This window comes from Cyprinus carpio, chromosome A6 (assembly GCF_018340385.1).
Source record: "Cyprinus carpio isolate SPL01 chromosome A6, ASM1834038v1, whole genome shotgun sequence".
Lineage (NCBI taxonomy): Eukaryota > Metazoa > Chordata > Actinopteri > Cypriniformes > Cyprinidae > Cyprinus > Cyprinus carpio.
Genome location: NC_056577.1, coordinates 18,648,836 through 18,672,376, shown reverse-complemented (window position 1 = coordinate 18,672,376; position 23,541 = coordinate 18,648,836). Strand labels below are relative to the sequence as shown.

General features: G+C 37.5%; 1 protein-coding gene across 1 annotated transcript; it reads right to left on the bottom strand.

The window, feature by feature from the left end:
• Positions 1–816: 816 nt before the first annotated feature.
• Positions 817–22,478, bottom strand: LOC109052232 (unconventional myosin-VIIa). The gene is given in 53 exon segments (XM_042758250.1): positions 817–1,269; positions 1,759–1,879; positions 2,063–2,145; positions 2,229–2,345; positions 2,443–2,628; positions 2,744–2,853; positions 3,228–3,315; positions 3,552–3,665; positions 5,757–5,862; positions 6,719–6,874; positions 8,192–8,348; positions 8,889–9,043; positions 9,158–9,276; positions 9,419–9,600; positions 9,697–9,844; positions 9,962–10,107; positions 10,664–10,781; positions 10,885–11,052; positions 11,631–11,746; positions 11,749–11,784; positions 11,787–11,856; positions 11,948–12,042; positions 12,045–12,120; positions 12,252–12,371; positions 12,509–12,635; positions 12,720–12,877; positions 13,559–13,771; positions 13,773–13,856; positions 14,061–14,259; positions 14,372–14,577; positions 14,662–14,871; positions 14,977–15,183; positions 15,185–15,196; positions 15,278–15,362; positions 15,447–15,541; positions 15,621–15,710; positions 16,154–16,312; positions 16,387–16,527; positions 16,667–16,830; positions 16,915–17,050; positions 17,212–17,422; positions 17,951–18,093; positions 18,183–18,302; positions 18,386–18,462; positions 18,541–18,694; positions 19,014–19,127; positions 19,233–19,375; positions 19,479–19,600; positions 20,184–20,368; positions 20,823–20,969; positions 21,050–21,151; positions 21,898–21,939; positions 22,044–22,478. Coding segments are annotated over 52 exon segments (6,699 nt in total). The 5' UTR covers positions 21,916–21,939; positions 22,044–22,478; the 3' UTR covers positions 817–1,179.
• Between the last annotated feature and the right edge of the window lie 1,063 nt (positions 22,479–23,541).

Sequence of the window (23,541 nt, the reverse complement as noted above, 5' to 3'; positions counted from 1 at the left end):
GGGGGAGAATAATGGCATGCCTTGCTAGCAATTTGGAGCCAGTGGGGTACCATGGCAACAGGACTAGCATGCCTTTAGGTTACAACCCCCCCCCCACTCTGAAACCCCCTCCTTCAACCATATCAATAAACAGAAGATGAACTGAGCATTTAATGGGGAAGTTTATGAATAAAGACCAGAGATTATCCATTGTAGACTGTGGAGAGCCAGACAGACGAGGCCCCTTGGAACGCAGAGAATGAGTGAGAAAAAATTTGAGTTGAAATCACAAGGGCAAGTAGGACCGAGAATAACAGACTGGGGTCCTTGTTTCTCGGCTCCCTGCTGTGGACTGTTGGGGCATCATACATTCTAGCAGCAAAGCAAAAATAAGGGCACGTGATCCTCAGACAGATGTGGAGCCCCAAGCGAACAGCAAGAGCAATAATCTGTCTTTCATTCTGGAAGATCACAGCTGTGTAGGACACACATCATCTCTTTTTCTTCTGTCTGGGCCCGTTTTCAACGATATGCTAATATAGTTTGCTTTACTGAATGAGCCCACTATCTAGTTGTCTCTATTCTACCAGAATAGGCTAAATAATACAGTGCCAAGTCTTAATTGGGACATCTCCAAGCCTCATTATATGCTGCCCCTCGAGACTTTGTTGCCCTGGGGCAAAACACAGTGTAACAGAGAAGAACTCATCTTCTGTCAGATTCCTGAGCTGAAACGGTTTGCTTTTAAACATGACAAAACAACATAAGAATAAGACTTATAAAAACATGCAGAAAACATTTGGCTCTATGGCAAATAATCAAAATGTACAATTGCTCTGAGTTACATCTCATAGTCATTTATTTGACAATTTAATAATAATAACAAAAAATATGCATCAATAACAACATGATCCAATGACTGCAATGATTAAGTTATATCATTAAATATTAGTCAACCAGTAATCTAATTGAAATTACAGCTTCACATTCTGGCAGCATATTATGTGATCATAAACACAACAGTTGGCATTACACATTTTGCAATATATAGCATATCACACGGACAAAATAAAACCAGACAATTATTTAGTTTGATAAATCATGTTTTTTAAAAACATTTCATTTGCTTGTTTTTATCATATATGTGAATGTATGCCTTTAAAAGAAAAGAACAGTAAGCTGATTGCTCGTCTGTTAATATTAGTCAAAGTGTTGATTTCGTCTTTGTCCTCTCTTCTCATTAAGATACATGTTGACATAGGAAGTCAGCAGGTCATCCATTTTATAGCCCTTATGAACACAGGATAAAATTCTATTATTTTAAGATCTGAAAAAATTATCCTTTAAAATGACAAAAAAAATATTTTTATATATATTTATAATCGCACACACACACAAAAAACACACTACTGGTATATTATTATAATTAACAGAATGGATTTCTATTTTAATATAAATGTAATTTATTCCTGTGATGGCAAAACTGAATTTTCAGAAAGAAATCGTTCTAACAGGCTGCTTCAATATTGGAAAGGTTTTGCTGCTTAGTATTTTTGTGAAAATTGTGATTTTCTTTTTTTTTTCAGGATTCTTTGATGAAAAGCAAGTTCAAAAGAACAGCATTTAGTTGAAATAGAATCTTTAAACATCATAAATGTCTTTTTCACTTTGTCACTTTAATGTCTTTACATCAATTTAATGGATCCTTACTGAAAAAAAGTTCTTTTTTTTTTCATTGATAATAATTGGCTGCTAAATAGCCAAATCTGTGTCACTTACCAGGGAAGTTTCACACAGGATTTTGTTCCCTCTGACAAGATTTCCTACAGTCATATGGAAGTATGTGCTTCCACTGCACCAGTTTGCAATCTTATTATATGGATGCACTGCCAGAATGTCTAAACAGAAGGTGAATTCACTTAGTTTAACAAAATTAAAAGTAGAGACAGAGTTATGATACATGATTCATATTTTAAGTAGATTCAAGCTTACACTCGTCTGAGGTGTTATATAAATGTTGTTTAGGGAAATGACATGCTAAGCAGTTAAAATGAGGCAAAAAGAGTTATCGATTGATGATACCTTTGTTTTGGGGTGAATGATAGTGATGCCCTGTTTACTGATGGCAATCCTTACAATGTCAGGGAAATTGGGCTCTGATGTTTGCTGTAAAATCAAGATTCATCTTATACACTGTTTTTAAGTGATGTTTGAAAATTCTTATTGTGCTACAGACTCAAATTGCTTACTTTCACATCAAAAAAGGCACAGCCAAATGTGGGCCATTTATAGATAATCTTTAAAAAGCCAATCATTGCCTGCTCCACAGTCGTGCCTGTTTGCTTGTTGTACTCAGCAAAAATGTGCTGTTGAAAAATGGTTATGTACAAGACACACTTTAGAAGCACAATATTTCGTACACACTGCACACAATGCACAGAATTGCAGGGTACTGAAACAGACCTTTTTCCATTCATCAGCAGACATGGCTTTAAGCTGGTCATTAGGCACCAGGTCTTTCAGCATCCTAGGAATCATGGGAAACTGACTTTTATCATTGTCCACTTTCACTCTGAATAATAGAGCGCCGAGCATCACCATTTCTTCTTTGGTACAACGATGATAACCTCTTAAGTACTTGGGCAACTCCTAGACAGTGTAAGAAATATGGAAAATTACCATATAAAGTTCCTCAATGCTTACAAGGAAGCTATTTTGAAAATTTTACAAATATTTTTAAGAACATGGCACAGATTGCCAGTACCTGTGGGTAATGGAAGATGAGATCCGCCTCCACATCTCTACCAGGGACAATGCTGAACCATAGCTTTCTCATAAAGTAAACTGTGTAAGACACATTCACTGGACTGCCTGCTGTTTAAAACAGTATAAGCATTAGCAGTTGTTTTGAATTTGACTAATGTAATTTGCCACGAAAATGACTGAAAAGGCATGCCAGGCCAGTAGTAAAAGAAAAGAAACAATATGAACCTTCGCACATACTTATAAACTGAACATGTAATATGCATGCACATGATGCCACCATTTTCACAAATTTCCATTTTGGTAGTTTACGCGGTGATGATAAAGGTGTAGTTTTCAAAAACAAAAGTTTCAGGCCCCAAAAATGCCATTGTTGTGTAAATGAAAGTTCAAAAAGCAGTTTTTAGTTGAAAATTGTGTCGTGTAAACACCCCTTTAATCGGTGAAACCTAATAAATTTTTCACCAAAATTGAAACAGATTTACCCTGATTCACTCTCTTTGCTCTCCTGGACCAGTCAGTAATCTGTCTCAGACTGTCAAAGATGTAGTCAGTTTCATTCAGACTCAGAACCTGACAGAAAGAAAATCCTAGATTAGCATACTGACAAAGGCTTTGTAAAAAATGCAGCTGTAAATTAGTGAAAGGACATGACAAAGGACCATTTGCAGAGCTGTAACAACTGTAGACACCGTGGAGGCAATAAAGATATTTAACAATATATTATTTCTTAAATAGTCACTTCTTAAACTATTGGTTTAAGATCCTGAATACTGCCATGGTAGCGTATTCATGGTATGCGTACAAACCTTATCAGGAGTTTTCACGAAGAGGCTGAAACCGTCAGCTGAGGACAACATGAGTTTATTAGCAATGGTCTGGACCAGGTCTTTTATCTTGGTGTTGGTTGTCACCTCAAAAATCTGTCCAGTTGTGTGAGAGAAAAAAGAACACTGGATTGACATTCCATGAGAAAATGCATGATTTGCATTGGCAGCAAAATGACTGTAGATTTCATGTTCATTTAGCTGCATTTCGAACATTTAAAGTATTATTGATGTGCAAACCACTAGTGTATTGCTCCAAAAAAACAACAACAGCAACAATAAAACAATAAATAAATACATAAAAAGAAAAAAAAAAAATTTATGGCCCACTGGTCCGGGGTAAATAAATAGGGGTCTTAGGCCATTTGACAGAATGGTTAGTTGCCATTCTGGGTGTGTGTGCTGCGTTACCACTGAAAATGTTGCATTTATTAATTTTGTACAGTGGGGTATAGAAAAGAATCACCCCCTTTAATATAATCACATTTGTTGCTTTGTAGTCTGAAATGAAGACGGACAGATTTTTTGTTTAATCCAGCTGTATTTACTTACAACTTATAACATCCATGTGAAAGATAAAACACCAACACAAGAAACAACAACAAAAATGAATCACTGAGTTGGAAGAAAGATCACTCCCTTGGGTCAGTATTGTGTTGAACCAATTTTTGCTTTAATTACAGCCTTCAGTCTGTTGGGTTTGTCTCTACTAACTTTGCATATTTGCCCACTCTAGTGTTTTTCAATGGGTTTAAGTCTGGGCTCTGACTAGGGCATGCAAGGACACTCAGCTTTTTCTCCTTCAACCACTGTGTGATCTGTTTTGCTGTGTGCTTTGGGTTATTTTCAACCTTCTTCCCATTGACAACTTTCTGGCAGAGGGCGGATTTTCCTCAAGAATTTGAAGGTATTTTGCTCAATCAATTTTTCCTTCTATCCTGACAAGTGCTCCAGTCCCTGCTGCAGAGAAACATCCCAATAACAGGATCTTACCACCTCCATGCTTTACTGTAGGAAGGGAGTTATTTGGATGGTGAGTTGTACTGGATTTCCACCAGTCCTATCGTTTGGTGTTGAGGCCAAATAATTCAATTTTAGTCTCATCTGCTTCAGATTCATCAAGGTGCGTTTTGGCAAAGCTCAGTTGTGACTGCATGCGGCCTTTCTTGAGGAGTGGCTTTTTTCTTGCAACCCTCCCATACAAGCCACATTTGTGGAGAATTTGTGATATTGTTGTCACATGCACACAAAGACCACTCTTTGCCATAAATTCCTGCAGCTGCTTCAGAGTTGCTGTAGGCCTCTTGGTCGCCTCTCTGACCAGTTTCCTCCTGGCGCTTTCATCCAGTTTGGAGCAACCTCCTGATCCAGGGAGGGTCTGTGTTGTACCAAATACTTTCCACTTATTAATAATAGCGTTCACTGTGCTTCTAGGCAATGTTAAAACCTTCTATTTTTTTTTTGGTATCCATCTCCTGCCTGTCCACAACTTTATCCGGGGGATCTTTTGACAGTGACTTGCCACCCATACAGTAGTTGATTGTTTACTTCAGTTGCACTATCAAGGACTGAAATGCTCCAGGAAAGCTCTTTTCATGCCAAACTAATCAAAATGACCACAGCTGATCACAGTTCAAAGTCAGATGGCTTTGTGTTTCATTAAGAAGTTGATTAGCTACACCTGATTGAGTTTACAAATCATTTTTAGGAGGGGGTGATCCTTTTCCAACTCAGTTTCTCTGATTCAGAGAATACAGCTGGATAAAACATAATTGTGTCTGGCTGCAAAGCAATAAAATGTGAATATTTTAAGGGGGGGGGGGGGGGGGGGGTTCTTTTCTATACCCAGTGTACATCTACTTTGTATGACTTGCAAACCAAAATGTTGGGTTTTGGTGATGTATTCCGCATTGCTGTCACCAAAATAATGTTATCTAGCTGGTATATGTAGTTCTTTGTTGAAATTACAAAAATGTCTTGAAAACATCAGTCAGCATGGATTAAAACTACAAAGGAATCAGTAGTGTTTACATTCTATGCCACTGTTTTAAAAGTGTCATAATTTCGAGCTTTTAATATAATAATATAAAAATGCATTGCTGGTGGGGCCAAATTTCTGTTTTAAAAAATAGTGACTAACTCGGGAGCAGGAAAAAAAATGTTGCTCCATGTACTGTGTTGAATTACCTCTTGAGTGTCATTGGGGAAGAAAATTTTGTGGAAGATCTGGGTGCTGTTCTGCTGAATTGCATCAACCTCTACTTGGTGAGGTGGAAGCTTTCTAGGCTCCATTCTAACATAGGAACAATGATAAATGTCATCTTATTATGCACAGTAAACATGTGGCTGTTATTCTATCACGCCAAATCACCAATGTAGTTCTAATGATCTGTGACCCAGCTTGAGGACTCAGCTCAACTATTGGGCTACAGAAGTGTTTCCAAAATGTGAAAGCCTTTGAACAGTTGTTACAGCAGATGAAGCTGCTGTAAATACTGTACTATCCTATCACTCAGTGCTAACACTTTCCTGGCATTTGACCCAGTCTGGCAAAGTTTAGTGTGCTAAAAGGAGAGGAGTTGCTAACAGTGTGCAACAGTGTGTAACTTTAAAAACCTGAATTACTAAATAATAATTTTTGATTAACTGATATTAAATATTAAAGCATCTTTTATCAAGTGGCCACCATATGCCAAGTTGTTTTAAAACATTTAAATAAGCCAAACTTTGTTTCAACATGCTAAACTGTTAGCATCAGCTAATAGGGTGTTTATCTGGTCATGCTTTACAGGACATCAGTCCAGTAATGTAGCACACATGCTGTTTGAGATAAGCTCCAATAGGTTATGGCTCTCAGGTAAGCCTGCCAAAGTTCAAAGAGTAAAAAAATATACAAGCTTTATTCTCATAAGGTTCTAATCAGAGTTTAACCGTGACTTAAACATTAGCTTTTAGTGCTGCTATAACTGAACTCACATGATAGGAAAGCTTAGGAATGTATGATCGATTCATTTAAACTTTAAAGTCTGTTCATTCATTGCATTTCCTCCTGTTCTTACACCCATAAAGCAATGTGATCTCACTTGTAATGATAACAGTTTGGGTTGAAATAAAATGTTTGAACATATGTCTAGAAATGCTGGCCATACCTCCGAGCCGCTTGCATTCTCTGGAGGCAGTCTGTGGCCAATGGCTCTCGTTTGCGTGTCTCAATGAAACGCTGCGCGTGTTTCACCAAAGAGTTACTAGGAGGGAAGAGACCACAACAAAGCCACAACAGCTGCCAGCCCTGTTCCACACTGTACCTGATTGAGAAAGAACATTTATAAATGTTAACTTACCAGTTATTTATTTATTATACATTAATGCATGTATAAACATAGAGGGAAAATGAGGGAAACAATGAATCAGTTCAATGAACCTGCTGCTTGCTGATTCTCATGCACAGCAGACAGAGAAAATGCTGCATTGAATCAATTATTTGCCTTATTAATTCTATGCAAGCGCAGTCAGCAGTCTCCTAGGTTTTACAAGGTATTATGGTTTCTAACACGAAAGTTTACAATATTTTTTTTTTTTTTTTCTGAAATGGCCCTTTGCTTATTTAATTTCAAAGTGATAAAACATATTGGCACCTGAAAATGTGAATTATGAATGTTTGGTCCTGCATTGAAAAGAACATTTAGAGATTTCTTGGAACTATATATCAGTGTTCTAAAGCTTCTAGATCTGAAGCCATCTAAACTGAAAATACTGGCAACAGTAAAGCATTACTAGGAAAGATTGTTGAGGTATGAAAAACAAAACAAGTAAAACACATATTAGGTGATCAGACACCACTCTAATATATACTTCAAATTTAATTCCTAAACTCTAAATGATTGAGCTTAAAAAAGAAGCCAATTAAAGCAAAAGAACGCTGATGGATAAAGAAGTTAAAGGTTGCATAGTTTCCCCTCACCGACCGTTATAAAGGGCAGTTGACTTTGGTGCAACTACAATCCCAAAAGGAAAATTGTACAGAACTCTTGTGAAACTGTCTCTGCCACATCTCTGTACCAAGTTCACAAGTGATTACGACTTTCAACAGACATGCCTCTTTTTTCATTTATTGATTCCATGTACATTACTATTCAAAAGTTTGGGGTCAGTAAGATTTTTTTAAATTAATACTTTTATTCAACAACAATGCAATAAATTGATCAAACGTGACAGCAAAGACTTTTATATTAATTAAAATATCTATAAAACACATCTTATTTAGTATATAATGTTAATGTAATAAAAGATTACTATTTCAAATAAATTATGTTCTTTTGATCTTCCAATTCATCAAAAGAATCCTGAAAAAAGTCTATAATAAGAAGAAATAAGAAATGTTTCTTGAGATTTCTGATAGATCTGATAGACAGGAATAGATTCAATTGTTTTAATTATTTTTATTAAATTAGAAAAACCATTATTTTAAATAGTAATATTGTACAATATTACTGTTGTTTTTACTGATTTTTTTTATTGAATAAATTTAAATCTTGGTGAGCATAACTTTTTCAAAAACATTCAAACTTTTGTGGTAGTGTGCATTCAAGAGCTTTGAATCTGAGCATGTAGTTTCTGTTTACCGGTTGTTATTGCTGGTCATTTGTTTCATGATCTGGCAGTAGATCTCATCTCTGAGCTCTTCGTTTTCTGCAGGTGGGCCAAAGATCTGGTCTGTGAGTTCCAGGGGGCTCTGGACCTGTCTAGTGTGGGGGTAGTCACCCATATACTTCAGAATAGGTGCACAACATTTAGTCAAGGAATCAGCACTTTTCTTGGTCGTATCCTACCTGGATAAACAGGTTAGCTGGTAAGTCTCATTTGTGGATCATTGCTTATGCAACCCTAAATCAAACTACAACAGCTGCCATGTTCTACAGCTTTATGCATCACTACTTTTAGATATGTATTAATGAAAATGTGAAAGTGACGTGACATACAGTCAAGTATGGTGACCCATACTCAGAATTCGTGCTCTGCATTTAACCCATCCAAAGTGCACACACACAGCAGTGAACACACATCCGGAGCAGTGGGCAGCCATTTATGCTGCGGCGCCCGGGGAGCAGTTGGGGGTTCGGTGCCTTGGTCAAGTCGTGGTATTGCCGGCCCGAGACTCGAACCCACAACCTTAGGGTTAGGAGTCAAACTCTCTAACCACTAGGCCACGACTTCCCCATTAGGGTATATATAAGAGGTCAGCTGCTACTGTGGCAATAAGCAATGGTCAAAGATATGATTGCAATAAATGATGACTTAAATGTGTGTGGTAAAGGATATCAGTGAAGGCCTGGCAGGCTAGTGGTCTTAAATCTGGATTGCCCACCAGTCTCTTCAGCAGGGGCTGTCTGATTGGTTCTCTGGAGTTGGCCCACAGCCTCTCAGGTGCTGCATTTTTAGAGATCACCTGTCTGTTCACATCTTTGATGGGCTGCCTGTGACGATGACAAAAACAACAGGTCATTCATGTTTGCTACTGAAACACTTCAGAATGTAGCATGTTTTACATAAAAGGAATGATAATGTTGTCAAACAGTTGCTGCAAGTACCTGAAATATTCAGCGGAGAAATCTTTTAGAGTTGAAGGAGCCACTCTTTCAGTGATGGTTCCTTTTACAGTGTTGTCTATGATGGTCTTCCTTTGATCTGGGGACAAGCTGATCAGGCTCTAAAAAAACAGAGCAAAAGTCAGAATGCATTAGCTTATTATCTTTTTCAAAGCAACAACACAACTATACACAAATATTCCACAAGCATACAGATCTTAAGAACTTTTAAACTCCACAGGAAAAAAACATTCAAGTTCTCACCAGGACTTCATTTGTCGGTTTCGAAAGAGTTGGAAGAATCAAGACAGCGTCTGCAGGGACTGCGCCGATTTCTCCTGTCCGTTCATTCTTACCCTTCAACCAGCCGCGGGCAACAGAAAACTCATCATCTTTAATGAGGAAGATGAGCTCTGCCTTCTTAAAGCTGAGAAATGTTCGATCATCTTGAAAAACATCCAAAACCATTTTTCATTAGACAAAAACAAGTCAAATCATAGACCAAAAAAAAAAAAGAAATGCAGCTTATTTCCTCCACTGACCTTGTCTGTTAACCTCCTGCAGGGCCACAGCATACTGTGAACGTTGTATCATGCCTGCCAGGAACATGGCTACCAGATCTGAGATGTCAGTGGCCATGACTGCATTCAGTGTGAAGTCTCCTTTCAGAGTCAGCAAACACACACACTCCTATCTCTGGAGGAGACGACGCAGGGAGAATTCAGAGAATTTACATATTTTGGGAAGGTATCACTCATATTTATTTAATTCAAACCTATAATTGTGAATGACAAGACAACATGATACAAGGCCGTCAAACACCCACCTGATAGTGTTGACCCCGGTGAGCTCTGGGTAAGACAGCACCAGGAGATTCTTTTCTCGTTCATCTAGGAATGTTATTCCTGTCGAATTTATGGCACAGATAAACTTGCTCTTTGGTAGAGGAGGACCTGAATATTGAAATGACACAAATTTAATCTCATTTTTCAAATTATACAAACGTTAATGCTCATATTCTTGTGCAAAAGTTGTGGAAATGATAGAATTTGCAATGTCCAGTACCATTAAGAAAAATGGGGTTGGTAAGAAGTCTGTTATTCTCATCAAGGCTGCATTTAATATTTGATCAAAAATACAGTAAAAACAGAAGTAGTGTGAAATATTAGTACAATTTACAATATCTGCTTTATATTTCTCCAGTCTTTAGCATCACAGAATACTTCCGAAATCTAATATGCTGATTTGCTGCTCAAGAAACATTTATTATTATTAAATGCTGAAAAAACAGGTGCACTGCCTAAAATGCCTTTTTTCAGGATTCTTTGATAAATAGAAAGTAAAACAACAACAACAGCAACAGCATTTATTTTAAATAGGAAACGGTTGTAACATTATAAATATCTTTTCTGTCACTTTTGATAGTTAAAAGTATTCTAAAAACTACTACTGCCCCCAGTCTTTTGAACGGTAGTGAACATAATACGTATCTTAGTATACAATGCATACCGGATAACTTGGCAACTTCAAAAAACTTGGAGAATAACATGGACCACTTTTGACGAGCATAGTCAACCAACTCGGCTTTCACTTTATCAGACTTGGTCCGAGAGTTTATTAATGGGCCCTAACAAAAAGAGACAAATGCTTGTAAAATGTTGTGGCTTTCAACCAGGTGGACAGCTTTATTACGTTTATTTTAACTTAAGCAATAACAGAAACATCTGCACCTGTGCATGTGCTGTGTTGACCATCTGGATCCACTTTTCTTCTGACTTGGCCTCCAGTAGTTTGGAGTTAATGCACTCCTTAATTACAGTCCTAGTATTCTCCATACTCATGTCTGATCCAAACTGCACATAGAAGTGCTTTGCTACAAGCGCAACATAGTCTTCCTCCTGATACAAACACAAAGGTGATGTGTCATTGAATGAATGACATGATGTGGTCCCGTAATGGGATGAGATCACATGATTAGCAAAAAAAAATACTAATTTTATGTCATTAACCCATTTTATCGGACACTCTCGCCCACTGGATAAAGCAATCATGGCTGATTATGAATAAAACCATTCTACAATGGCATTGGTAACAGGAAACTATTGAATTTGCTTGATGCTGAATCCACGCTTCTAGAAAGTCCAAGTCCATGATGACTGCCGTTTTATTCAGCACAACATAAAATCCCTGAATGCACTCTTGAGTCAATGAATCTATAGAAGTCAATGGGGCCTGAAACCAAGTCTGGTTACTAACATTCTTCAAAATATCTTCTTTTTGTGTTCCGTAGAAGAAAGTAAGGCCCTTTTTGGAATGACATAAGGGGGAGTAAATGAATTTCCATTTTGAGTCAACTTTCAGGTAAAAATAAGTCACTGCAACACCAATTTGCTATTTAAAGAATTCTAATATTCATTTATGACACTAAATAATGGATATTAAACACAACTGATTGTAAAAATGGTCTCAAGCGCACCTTCTCACACTGGTATTCCCCAGTTTTCAGGCCTCTGATGACCTGTCTGTAGATGAGGTCTGTGCTGACGTTATCCTGGTTGCAGTCATGCCAAGGTGCAAAGATTTCTTTACGGAATATAGACGCCAAGGGGCATGTTGCTCCTGCCCCCCTTCTTTTTCACTTCCTGCTCGCACTGAGAGATGGAATCCATCACATGCTCACGGCCACTACCTAGGGACCACACCTAAAAAGAGGGAGCACGACACCATGCCTTAAATTAGTAATAATACTGAAAATCTGACTTGGACTCTTCATCCAGTGCGAGGGTTTCATACCTTTTCATATAAAGCTATGTAAAGCGAGAAGCCAAATGTGTCCTGAAGTTTGACTTTCTGTGAGAGCATTTGGCAGACCTCTTTAGATGTGGAGGAGAATCGACAGGCATACTGATATTCCTGCCATCCATCATAGTCACTGAGATGACCATGGGTTTCTTGGATTTGGTGGCCTGTAATTAAACAATGAGAGCATGAATTATAGTTGCAAACCTATGGTAGACTTTTGTTACATTTTGCATATATGTACAGGTTGTTCAGTCCAGAAACACTGTATTTGTGAATGTGGCATAATTGTCTTCACCTGGAGCTCTAGCCAGCTGGGAGGCTCTCCACGCACTCCATTGGCAACAGTGCGTCTCAGTCGGTCGGCGCAGTAAGGCGCGTATCCCACAGGACCAAAACGGAGAAAACTTTGCAGGTACTGTAAGGAGGAGAACGGATGAGACAACACGTTCAGGACTACACAATACTGAGACCATTTCAAATGTATTACTCCATAAAAAAAAGTGTGAAATCATGCATCAAAGAGTTTAATAAGGAAGACTGTCGGTTATTCACCTTGATGAAGCGCTCAGTAGGAGGAAAGATCCCCAAACAGATGGACAGGAGGATCCAGCCACGGAAGAAGCTACCGCGGTTTGAGTTTTCCTGGAGCTGCTTACAGATCTGGCAGTAGATTTCATCCCTAACAATAAAAGATATTAAGGACTTAGAAGCAGAAACGTCTTACCACTAAGCAATAGATTACTTATGGGTTTTAAATAACAACCTGAGGTCACGTCTGACAATGGCATATCCAACAATGATATGCAACTTTTCAAGAGATGTCATTGGCCGGTCTAGGGTGAGTCCATCTGTGTTCATTTCATCTTCTTCACTAATGGTTTGCACAGTGGGTTGTTTGGAAACTTCAGACCCATCCTCTGCCTTTACATGAACAGTTAATGGGTAAAGATCATAAATCATTTATCTGTTTGTTGCATTTAAGAATGACTGTGTGCTGTAATAATACAGTAATGCATTAGCTTTAAATAGTTGTTTTAAAGTTGCTTTTATTTGAACAAATAAGAGTGAACATGTGAAAGGTTCTTAGAAATGTACGCTTTGTATTCATGTTGGTTTCATATGGTTCTGAAAAACTTTCTTCCATTTTCAAGAATAGCTTCAATATTCTCAATACTCTAAAAATGTGGTTTAAAAATCAAGTAAAAATAAAAATTTTGTGTGAACGTGTGTGTATCTTAATCATAATTTTGCTAAAACTTTTATATTTGTATGACTATTTTCAAGATAAAAAAAAAATAAAAATTATCAACTGATATAAATTCCTGACTTTTGACATTTTACAACCTGAACTAATCTAGTCTTAAACAGGTCAAATTTTTAGATATTTTATAAGACTAAATGACCTTAAGAAAAAGTCTAAATTAATCATTTATTTAAATATCCCATATATATATATATATATATATATATATATATATATATATATATATATATATATATATATATTACTTGGCCTATCTACTCATTTAAATAAATCAAAATTAACGGAAAATAAATAGAGTGTCACATCAGTGCCCAGTTTGCAACATTTGTATGTCTCACCTCTTCTGTTATAACAGATGGTTTCCTACTGGTTCTTCTGTTTGATGGAAGCCCCTCAGGAGCAGTGGAGGTCCTTCTGTTTCGGGACATTATATCAGTGAAAGTTGAAGTCTTTCTGTTTCTGGGACCCTGCTCTGGTATGGCAGATAGTTTGCGGCTTGAAAGACCATCATCTTGAACCGATCTTCTGTTCCGGGCCAGGATGTCTGTAAAAAGTTGAAGATTTTCTGTTGCGGGAAGCCTCTTCTGGAACTGAACTGAGTTTCCTGTTTGGAGTGTTTCTAACATTTCTCATCCTCTGAAAATAATGAGACATCAAAACATTCAGAAGTGTATTCCAAGAAGAGATTTTTTTTTTCTCAAGTTATAACCTTACTAAATGACCTGTATTACTGGTCTTAGCTTACAGTGTGTCCAAGCTGGTTTTTAGTTGGCCTGCCAGCTAGTCTGACCCGCAGTTTTTTTTCAGTGGCAAACATGTAATGAAAATGAGTTTCCTCACCTGGTCCAGGCCCACCATATGGCTGAGGCGTCTATCCTGTCTGGAGGCCACATCCTTCTGAAGAGAGCGTTCAGCAAAGTCTGGTCCACTTCTAAGGACCCCCTGAGCCTTTGGTTCAGGAAGATCCCCCATAAATCTTAAGATCATCCACCAAACTGTTAGTGAAGCCTACGGAGAAGAAGAAAAGAGCAGTAGTAAGCTCTTATACTCAATGTGACACAGCAGCTTAACAGAAATTGTGCTGTGGAGAAAAGAACATCATAAATCAAACCAAAAAACAGGTCAAAGTCAACGGTGGCTTTTACCTGGACGTCATTTTCTCGTCCTCATGGTAGAGCAGAGGCTGATGTAGTCTCTGGCGAATGTGTGTGGGTGTGGCAGCACCCTGGAAGTACATGGAAGCAAACTTGGAGAATGAGTACTCATCCAAATCATCATAGTCTTCCTCCGGAATCGCCATCATTGGAGCATCATCCAGATCCACCTCTTCAAGTACTGCTCGCTTTCCCTCCAAGTCCTAAACACACAAAATTTGTTGTTTTTATTGTTATTGTTATCCAAACATTAACATTATGCTTTTTTGAGAAGTTTGATGTCTCACCTCAAAGCCCACAGGTGCCTGGCCCTCCTGTCCGCCAACCATGCTAGGCAAAAAGCCAAAGATATCATCCACCATTTCCTGGTCTGTGATGGATTCCAACTGTTCAGCCGCCTCTCTTTGTTTTTTCTGCCGCAGAATTTCGTCAAGCCTCCTTTGTCTCTCTAGAGCAGCAAGTTCTTCTGCTCTACGGTCCTGAAGTGAGAGGAAAGCCTGCAAACCATGGAGACAGCAACAGATGAAGAAGACATCTAGCTTGGGATATTTAGCAAACTGTCATCTAAACATGGTGATTCTATCCATCAGAAAATGTCCTACATCTCTCTTCATCTTTTTGACAGCTTTTCTGGCTAGAGTTCCTCTGGTGTAAGCCTGCAGGAGGATCACTGCCGCTCTCTTTCGTTTCCACTCCTTCCTTGCCAGGCAGCCACGAGTCTGAGCCTGAAGCAGAACGGTTGCTTGTCGCTTCTGTTTAAACTGCCAGGCCAACTGACGAGAGCGTACTTGAGCTCGCAGACGGGCAAAGACCCAACTGGACCTGCAGAAAGACACAAAGTGACACATGTACAAGCAAAGACTTGCATCTTTTAGACCAGTCTGGAGTAAGAGGACAACTTACCACTCTGTAAAGTTTTCTGACTTTGTGTCCACGCCAGGTTTTCTGTATGGTCACAGCTGCTCTTCTCTTTCTCAGGAACGCTTTCCTGCAAGTAAGCAAAATGGCTTCTGGTAAACCAGTGTTTGAACATTTTCTCTACACACTTAGGAGATTATCCTCAGTCTTTTACCTGTGTTTATAACCTCTCAGGACTTTCTGAATAAGAAGTGCCTTCTTGTTGAGAGCCTTGTCTCGTGCCAGTTCCAAAACAGTTTCATGGAAATCCTGATGCAGATAAGTATCACATTTGAACCGATCTATTTGAAAAATGCTGTAAAGGTACCTGAAAAATTCACTCCAGTACCTTCAAGAACACTTTAGTCTTGCCGATCTTCCAGTCCTCTTCAGTCAGAACGTTCTCACAGATGCTTTCGGAGCATTTCTTGGCACTCTCCTTTAATATTACAGTTAATATTAATATTAAAGGTGCAATAATGCAAAAAATAACTTATTTTTTACTCATCATCTCCAAAATTAGTGAAACAAGACCGATTTACTTAAGCAATGCTTCAAGACATTTAAGATTATTTTTAAAGAACATATATTTAATATTCTTTAATAGAAATGTATTTTGTGTCCTAATGTTAGCAGATGCCAACAAGGCAGAAGGGCAAACTGCATTCTCTGATTTGTCAAAAAGGATGGGAAACTGGGTTTCCAAAGAGGATGGGTTTTGGTGGCCACTGATGTGGCTGGTTTAATTCAATGACTAACTGTCTCACAACAACGGCTAAAATCGCTTATAGAACCTTCAAAACCTGTTCCAATGTAAACTACAGAAACCACGGCAACACAACACCGAATTTGCATATCTTCATAACTGAAAGCATCTCTCACAGTTTTAGGGTCACAAACACTGGACTTGAGCAGCACACGGTAGCGCTCTAGAAACTCATCAAACGTGTGACGAATGGGATAGCCGGCCTTCCTGATGCGGATAGTCTCCATCATTCCAGAGTAACGAAGTTGACGGATACACAGTTCCCTGTCAAAGAGCTGAAACAAAGATGGAAAAGTGGGTTACTGAAAGAAAAGTGAGGCAATGGACGGAGAAAATGAACTGAACCTACCATAGGCTTCTTGAAGTCATTGGGTTTAATACAGCGAATGAAGAAAGGCTGACAGGCAGTTAGAGTCTTCATTAAAGAGTCCAGAGACTGCCGAAACTGACCAGATAATGTAGGCACACGCTTCTTTGACTCTGCTGTTTGCTAAAGGAGTTGCAAATAAAAGGTAAGGCAAATTAAAAATTATTTTTATCATGGTAAATCAACAGAAGAGTGGAAGCTGTTAATGCCAGTGTACAACACATGTTTGTACCCTATTCGCCTTTAGCTGGTGTTAACATACCCGCAGTGAGTTCTTTGGTGTGAAGATAGCGTGGTTGGAACTAGTTTTTGCCTCTGCGGTGCTGAGCTCATTGTGGAATATTTGTTTCAGTAGCTTATTGGATGATGTTTGCATCAGCTGGATGACATCACTGCTCAGAGCATCTCTGTTCTTCTCAAGGAAACCTATATGCACAGTAAATTTCATAAAACATTTTGGATGTTTAGCTAAAACGAATGTGAAAGTACGTTGTGATGAGCCTGTATTACCTTTGGTGTCATAGTAGACAACTCCAGCGAAATGTCGGATTCCAAACTGTGTGTCGTGATTATTTTTGGGGGGCATGTAGATGTCCCCCTTCCCATGAAGCTGATTCATTTTGTTAAGCATGGTAGCATCTGTGCCCTAGAAAAAATTACAATTGTTCATAACTGTATATAAATATTGAAATACAGGATAACTACTTGACTTCTAGATTGTAATTACAGATATACAGACACATTGCATGATTATCAATTATTAAAGGAAAACCTATATTGAAAATAAAAGCAAATATATTTTATAACCTTAGGGAAGAGACTCTCTTCATCAATAAGAGCGAGAATGTTGAGAGGCTTTATGGCCAGCACATCAAGCGTACGTTGGTTGTCGTTAAATTCAATGCTCTTCCAGATGATGTCTTCACGGGCATATTCCTGTTGTTCAAGCTTGAAGACGTGCTTCACAAAGAACTGCTGAAGCTGCTCATTGGCAAAGTTGATGCAGAGCTGTTCAAAGCTACAGGAATCACATACAAGATTACGATAGATCATGTAGTTCCAAACCCTGTGAACTTTCGAAGAATATCCTTGTTTCCATTTCCATATGATGAAAGTGAATATAAAAGTGGAGTCTTGTGCTACATTAATATATTTTATTCATTGAAACTCAAATTTGTTGATTTTACAGCCCTAAAATCAATTGGTTGGTCATCAATAGCATCAAACGTCATTGATTCTTATGTGTCTTGTGACCAGCTGTCACTAACATTTCAAACTTCCTGTGACACATGTAATTGGGTAATATTTACCATGAGATCTAAGTAAGGGGGAGTAAGTTTTTCAGAGAACACCACTTCTTCACATCACTTTCATATGACAACAGGAGACTTTTAAACCACTTTTTTTATTCATTCATTTTCATTAAAAGGAAAAGAGCAGGTTAGATATTGTTCAAAAATCCAATTTCTGTGTTCCACAGAAGACAGAAAGCCATACGGTTTTGTAATGACATGAAAGACGACATGAATATATTTATATTACAAACCTGTTGCTTTTGAAGTTTTCAAAGCCGAAAATGTCCAACAAACCAATCGAAAGTCGGACATGTTTGGGGTCATCAGGAGGAGGTTTGTAAACGGCACTGTTGATTTTCTCCACAATCCACACAAACAGCCTTCCATAGATGGCCTGCACACAGAAAGAAGATGAGAACTCTATATTGGAGTACATTAGATCTAATATAAAACAGTGATTGAAACTACATTTAAGTGCACGACCTTTACAAAGGCGTCTCTGCCATCCACTGCTTGTGCTGAGGTCAGAGGTTTAGACACACTCTCCCTGTTGGTCATCAAAGAGCGTTGTGTCAAGCTCACATCCAGGGCATTTGGGGCCACCTAAAAATAAATGAAATTAAATCAGATCTATGCTCGACAGACAAAATTGGTTTTGAACATAAGGGTTGTTTTTTTCTAATTACCTCTAATAACTGTGAGGCCATTTTGAAATGCGTAGAGGAGAGAATATCGCAGCCTTCAAGGTTGTTCTTAATGGTTTCTTAAATATGAAAAATGGAAATAAAAGCTTAAATAAGCATTTCCTTTTGTTCCAGTTGATGTCTCTACTACTACTCACCTTCAAAGTCTACATTCCCCAGGTGTAGGATGGCAGCCAGAAGCTTGTTAATTTCCCACGTGTCATTTTCTGTGAATGTCAGGATCTTCATTGCTGAACGGAAGCTGGCGTATTCTTTTATGTCATCCCGTCCTTCGCAAGTAGTGCACTGACCCTATAATACAACATAATTATATTTAATGTAACGATGATTAGTAGGAAAGTTTACCCAATTTTTTTTAAACGTTTCATTCAGTCATCCTCATGTTGTTCCAAATCTGTACATGTACAGTATGACTTTCTTGTAAGGAACACAAAAGAGCTTTATGTTCTTTTTTGTTGCTCAGAAGAAATTCTTATGATAATTTAAATAACATTAAAGTCACTTTATCCTACCTGTCCATTCTCATTCCAAAATGACTTTGTTGTAACAAATGTAAATACACATGAAAAGTGGGAGAAGTAGTAAAGACTTAGAATATGATGAGCAATACCATGGTGAGATAGTTGTATTCTGCAGCATTTCCTAAAGACAGGATCTTCTTTTGGTCAGGAGCCATTCCCATGAGCATGCAGTAAAATATATGGTAGTTTCTCTCTTGTGGAGCCTGTGACAAAAATACACTATTATTTATTTGGTTTTACATTTAATTTGCTGTATCTTGACCTGGAAGCTTTCAGTCCGATTATAATCTCATATCAGGATGGTTTACCTGTCGACAAACACGTGATTTCTCAAGCAGGTACTGTTCGATGCGGGCCCCCTCGATTGCTCCATTTTTAGTAAAGTGGATGTCAATGTATTTTCCAAAGCGGCTGGAGTTGTCATTGCGGATGGTCTTTGCATTACCAAAAGCTACAAAATAAGACTTGATGTAAATACTGAAATGTTTATCTGAGGAACTACAAAAATGAGTGATGCAGGGGCATCCTATATGTTTCTTCATGAACAACCATACCTTCTAAGATAGGGTTGGCTTCTAGAATCTGCTGCTCAATCCAGGAGCGCTGCCTACTCACTGCAGCGAAAAACTGCAGCATGAGTTTGGTACTCTCTGTTTTACCTGCTCCAGACTCCCCACTGACGAACACAACACATACAGACACTCTCAGATCAAATCATACAGATGACGCTAACAGAATGTATGACAGATGTTGGAGTCGCCAAAATACAGTCCATGTTTGTTCTGGGTGTTTACATGGCTGCCTATAACAGACACAAATTTGCAATTTACAGTACAACATTGCTATGAACTGAAACCATTCACTCTATAATGAATATTCTGTTAGTTTCAAAGCCTTTAAAAGGTATTTTCAATATAATGAAACTGAGGACTGGAGAGTTCAAAAATGCAATACAATGCAAAATAATAAGTGGTTGAAATTTCAAGAGAGAGAAATTGTGTGGTTATAGGGTATAGTACACAAGTCATATGGTAAGCTTTTATGACAAGTTTATAAGGCTCTTTTATCATTTAAGGTACTCTATATGAAATATCCTTCACCAGATAAACACTTTTACATTAATAAATAATGTCAAGATCAAGATAAGGATAAAGAAAGTCAGATAGGTATGCAATGACATGATATTTGTACAAAACCAAAAAGCTTTCAAATGAAACTACAAAATGTCAGTTTCACCCAAGTATGAAGGACTGAAAGACCTAATGATGCAGCACTGGTCTTTGTGGTTCCGTCGCATGTTGAAGAAACAGCTGTCTGCGATGGCGAAGACGTGCGGGGGGAGATCACCCAACCGCCGGTCCGTGTACTGCTCCACCTGATCTGGAGTGTAGATTGGCAGCAGCTGGTAAGGGTTCACCGCCACCAGAATCGACCCTGTGTATGTCTGTCAAAACAAACAAACCAAAAAGTTGTTTCAAGGTCTTTCACAAAGATTCCTGTGATGAAAATCTATTAAGCTGTTGCAGTTGGAAGAATAATACATTTATAATGAGATCTACAGTATTTATTTGTTCAGTGCGTGAACTGTCCTTTAACATAGCTGGATTTCAAGTTGGAAGGTTGGATTTATATAATGCGCATGTCAATGTTTTATAACAATATGAAGCGCTCATCAAACTCAGAACTGGCTGTTTCTATAGAAACAATCTTGTTATTAAACAGGAAGGGCAAAGAACAGCTGGTGAATGAACTGAAGTTGGGGAATTAAGTGGACAATTTAATCCCTATTCTGGTCTTTTTAGCTTCACAAATCTTGAAAGCCACTATTTTAATTCATATATTTCTGTATAGATTTAAATTCATACATGATTAATCTAAGGTGGCGGTTATACACTCACATAGATTGCTCCTTCTTTGTAGCGCACTAGAAGGTTCCGTAACAGTCCAGCCTCATTTAGGTCACCCAGCCGTATCATATCATCCACACCCTTCACTGAGGTGGGATGCATGGGTTTAAGAGCGTTGTCCTTCTTAATCTTGTGCTCCTGGAAATCATGCCATAGAAGATATCAGCTCTACTTCTACAGCCAAGAGCAGAAATGAACCAAGACTGGCTGCATATTACCTTTCCCTCATCGTCGATGAGCTGAAGTTGCCCCGTGTCTGAAAGTCTGACTTCAGCTCCGATTTGGACCCCATCACTGCAGTCCACCCACACATAGTCTCCCTAAAAGGGAAAATTCATATTTCAAGATAGGATTAAACCATTAACACTAATAAATGTGTATGTTAGAAGAAGACTGATAATATATTTTACTTGAAATCTTCTTTAAGACAGAATGTTTATAATATGCTGACTTTCTGGACATGGACCATGGTAATACCATATTATCCTTGGAAGTATAACCATGGTATGATTACAGTAATTATTCTGTATTTTATACATGCATATGGTCAAATAATAGTGGTACTGTTACCATCAGTGCATAAGTGCATAAGTACAAATACCTGTACTTTGATATCTATCTTTATATATTATTTAATTTAAATGTAATTTAATATTTTATATATATATATATATATATATATATATTTTTATATATATATATATATATATATATATATATATATATATATATATATATGCCCATATATAATCGTAAACTAAAGGACAAATCTTGATTAGATAAACCTATGACATTATAGTCCATATGGTCCAGTCCACACAGGTTTACACATTAAAAACAAATAAAACACATCTAGTCATCTCTAATCTTATTTGTAGAACTCTAGATCTTAAAATACAAGCATGGAAGCTGCATGTACGTTTACAGAATAAAACTAATTATTAATTTGTATTTAGCTATGAATTAACATCCAATTAATCTAGAACAAAAAGTACCAAAGCATCATGTTTATGCCCCAGTAATTTCCTTAAGGTGAAAATCTCTTCAAATACTTTAAACAATGTACCTTGCTTAAAACCACCATGACTGAGTCCTTCCGTCCCCCAGCCTGGATATTAGAACAAGAGGACAAATGTTATAAGCAAATATTGCCAAGGAAAATTCATTTTTTAAAACATCAACCATAACAAATCCATTGTGAGCTACCCATACCTGTGGATATTCTGTGAAGTCTCCTGATCTAGAAGTAGTTTTTGTTGCTCTTAATTGAAGCCAGAACAAATCCCCTCAGGTTAAGTGTTCAGTCGAAAGAAATGACTGCTCGGAAACAAGTGTTTATGATACTTTGACTTTGCACCCTGACTAACACATCCATAATGATAAATACAAGGAAGCTCTGTCCTCCAAATCAGAACAAAATGCTATTTTTAGTAAATTATAAATACCACAAAGCAGAGTAAAGAATATTAAGAAAACGAAGCTTCAAAATAAAGTTTCTTTTACAATGAACGCTAGTAAAATTGTAACAGAAAGGCAGTGTGGACCTGCACAGACACACCAGTGATGTAAATAGCAATCTACAGAACAAAATTAAGACAGATAAAAAAAAATATATATATAGTTATTTATCTGAACATTTTCAGTTTTATGTAATGTTAGTTTCTTTTTAACAGTAAAGTGCTGAAACTTTGGACCCGCGTGACAACATATCCTCTGAGCTCTGATCATAACGGGGCAATCAAGTTGTAAATAGCATAGTGTCATAGTTACGCAGGGTGGTGTGGGTAGTATTGTTTTATATTTAATTGTGTTGTAGTTATTCTGGGTGGTGATATTTTGGTTTGTCATTTTTACATTTGGATTTGGCAATGCTAAACTCAAAGCAGGAAAGCTTACTGTCATTTTTTTTCACATCATGAAGGTCATTCATTTGTTACAAATTGTAAGAAACACTAAAAAATACTACCTTTACCTAACATAAATTCAAATACAACTAAGCTATTTTTAAGCTAGTTTGAAACATTAAATCTGTCTGCAAACACCCAGTTCTAGCTTGATTTTGAGTAAATCATAAAGACTACTAAGTAATTTCTGAATGATGAAAATAGTTGAAATCTTCACAATATTAGAAACATGGTTTTGAACAATGTGGAAAGTGTTCTAACAATAATAAAAGGGATTTGCAGAGTACTAGTGAAAAAGCAGGCCAGATTTTATGCTGCATATCTGATTTTTCACTGGTTCTGTTGAAGAAAAGAAGAAAAAAGAAAAGGGAGATCCCCAACAACTTCCTGTAGCTCCAAAGCCTGGCCATAAACAATGCCAAGGTGATGGGTTGATTCTCAGGGAAAGCAAGTACTGATAAATCATACTTTGAAAGCAACACAGGTCATTTTGGATTAAAGCATATGCAAATGTAAACAATGTGCTGACTACAGCAATCACTATATTCAAAATCTAAAATCTGCTTTCCTATAGTAAGTTCTTTCACTAGTGAAGTCTTGTGAGGTGTGTATAGTACCAAATGTACGTACTAAACAAGATTCTTTGTAAATGTATCCAGTTTTACTGCAATAGCACATAATAGTTAGTTACACACAGAAAAATAATCTAAGAATGAAAAAAAAAAAAAAACTTACAAAATAGCCAAATTATTATTCAAACCCAGAACAACATTATATCTGTAAAACAGCACAAAAAAGACTCGGTG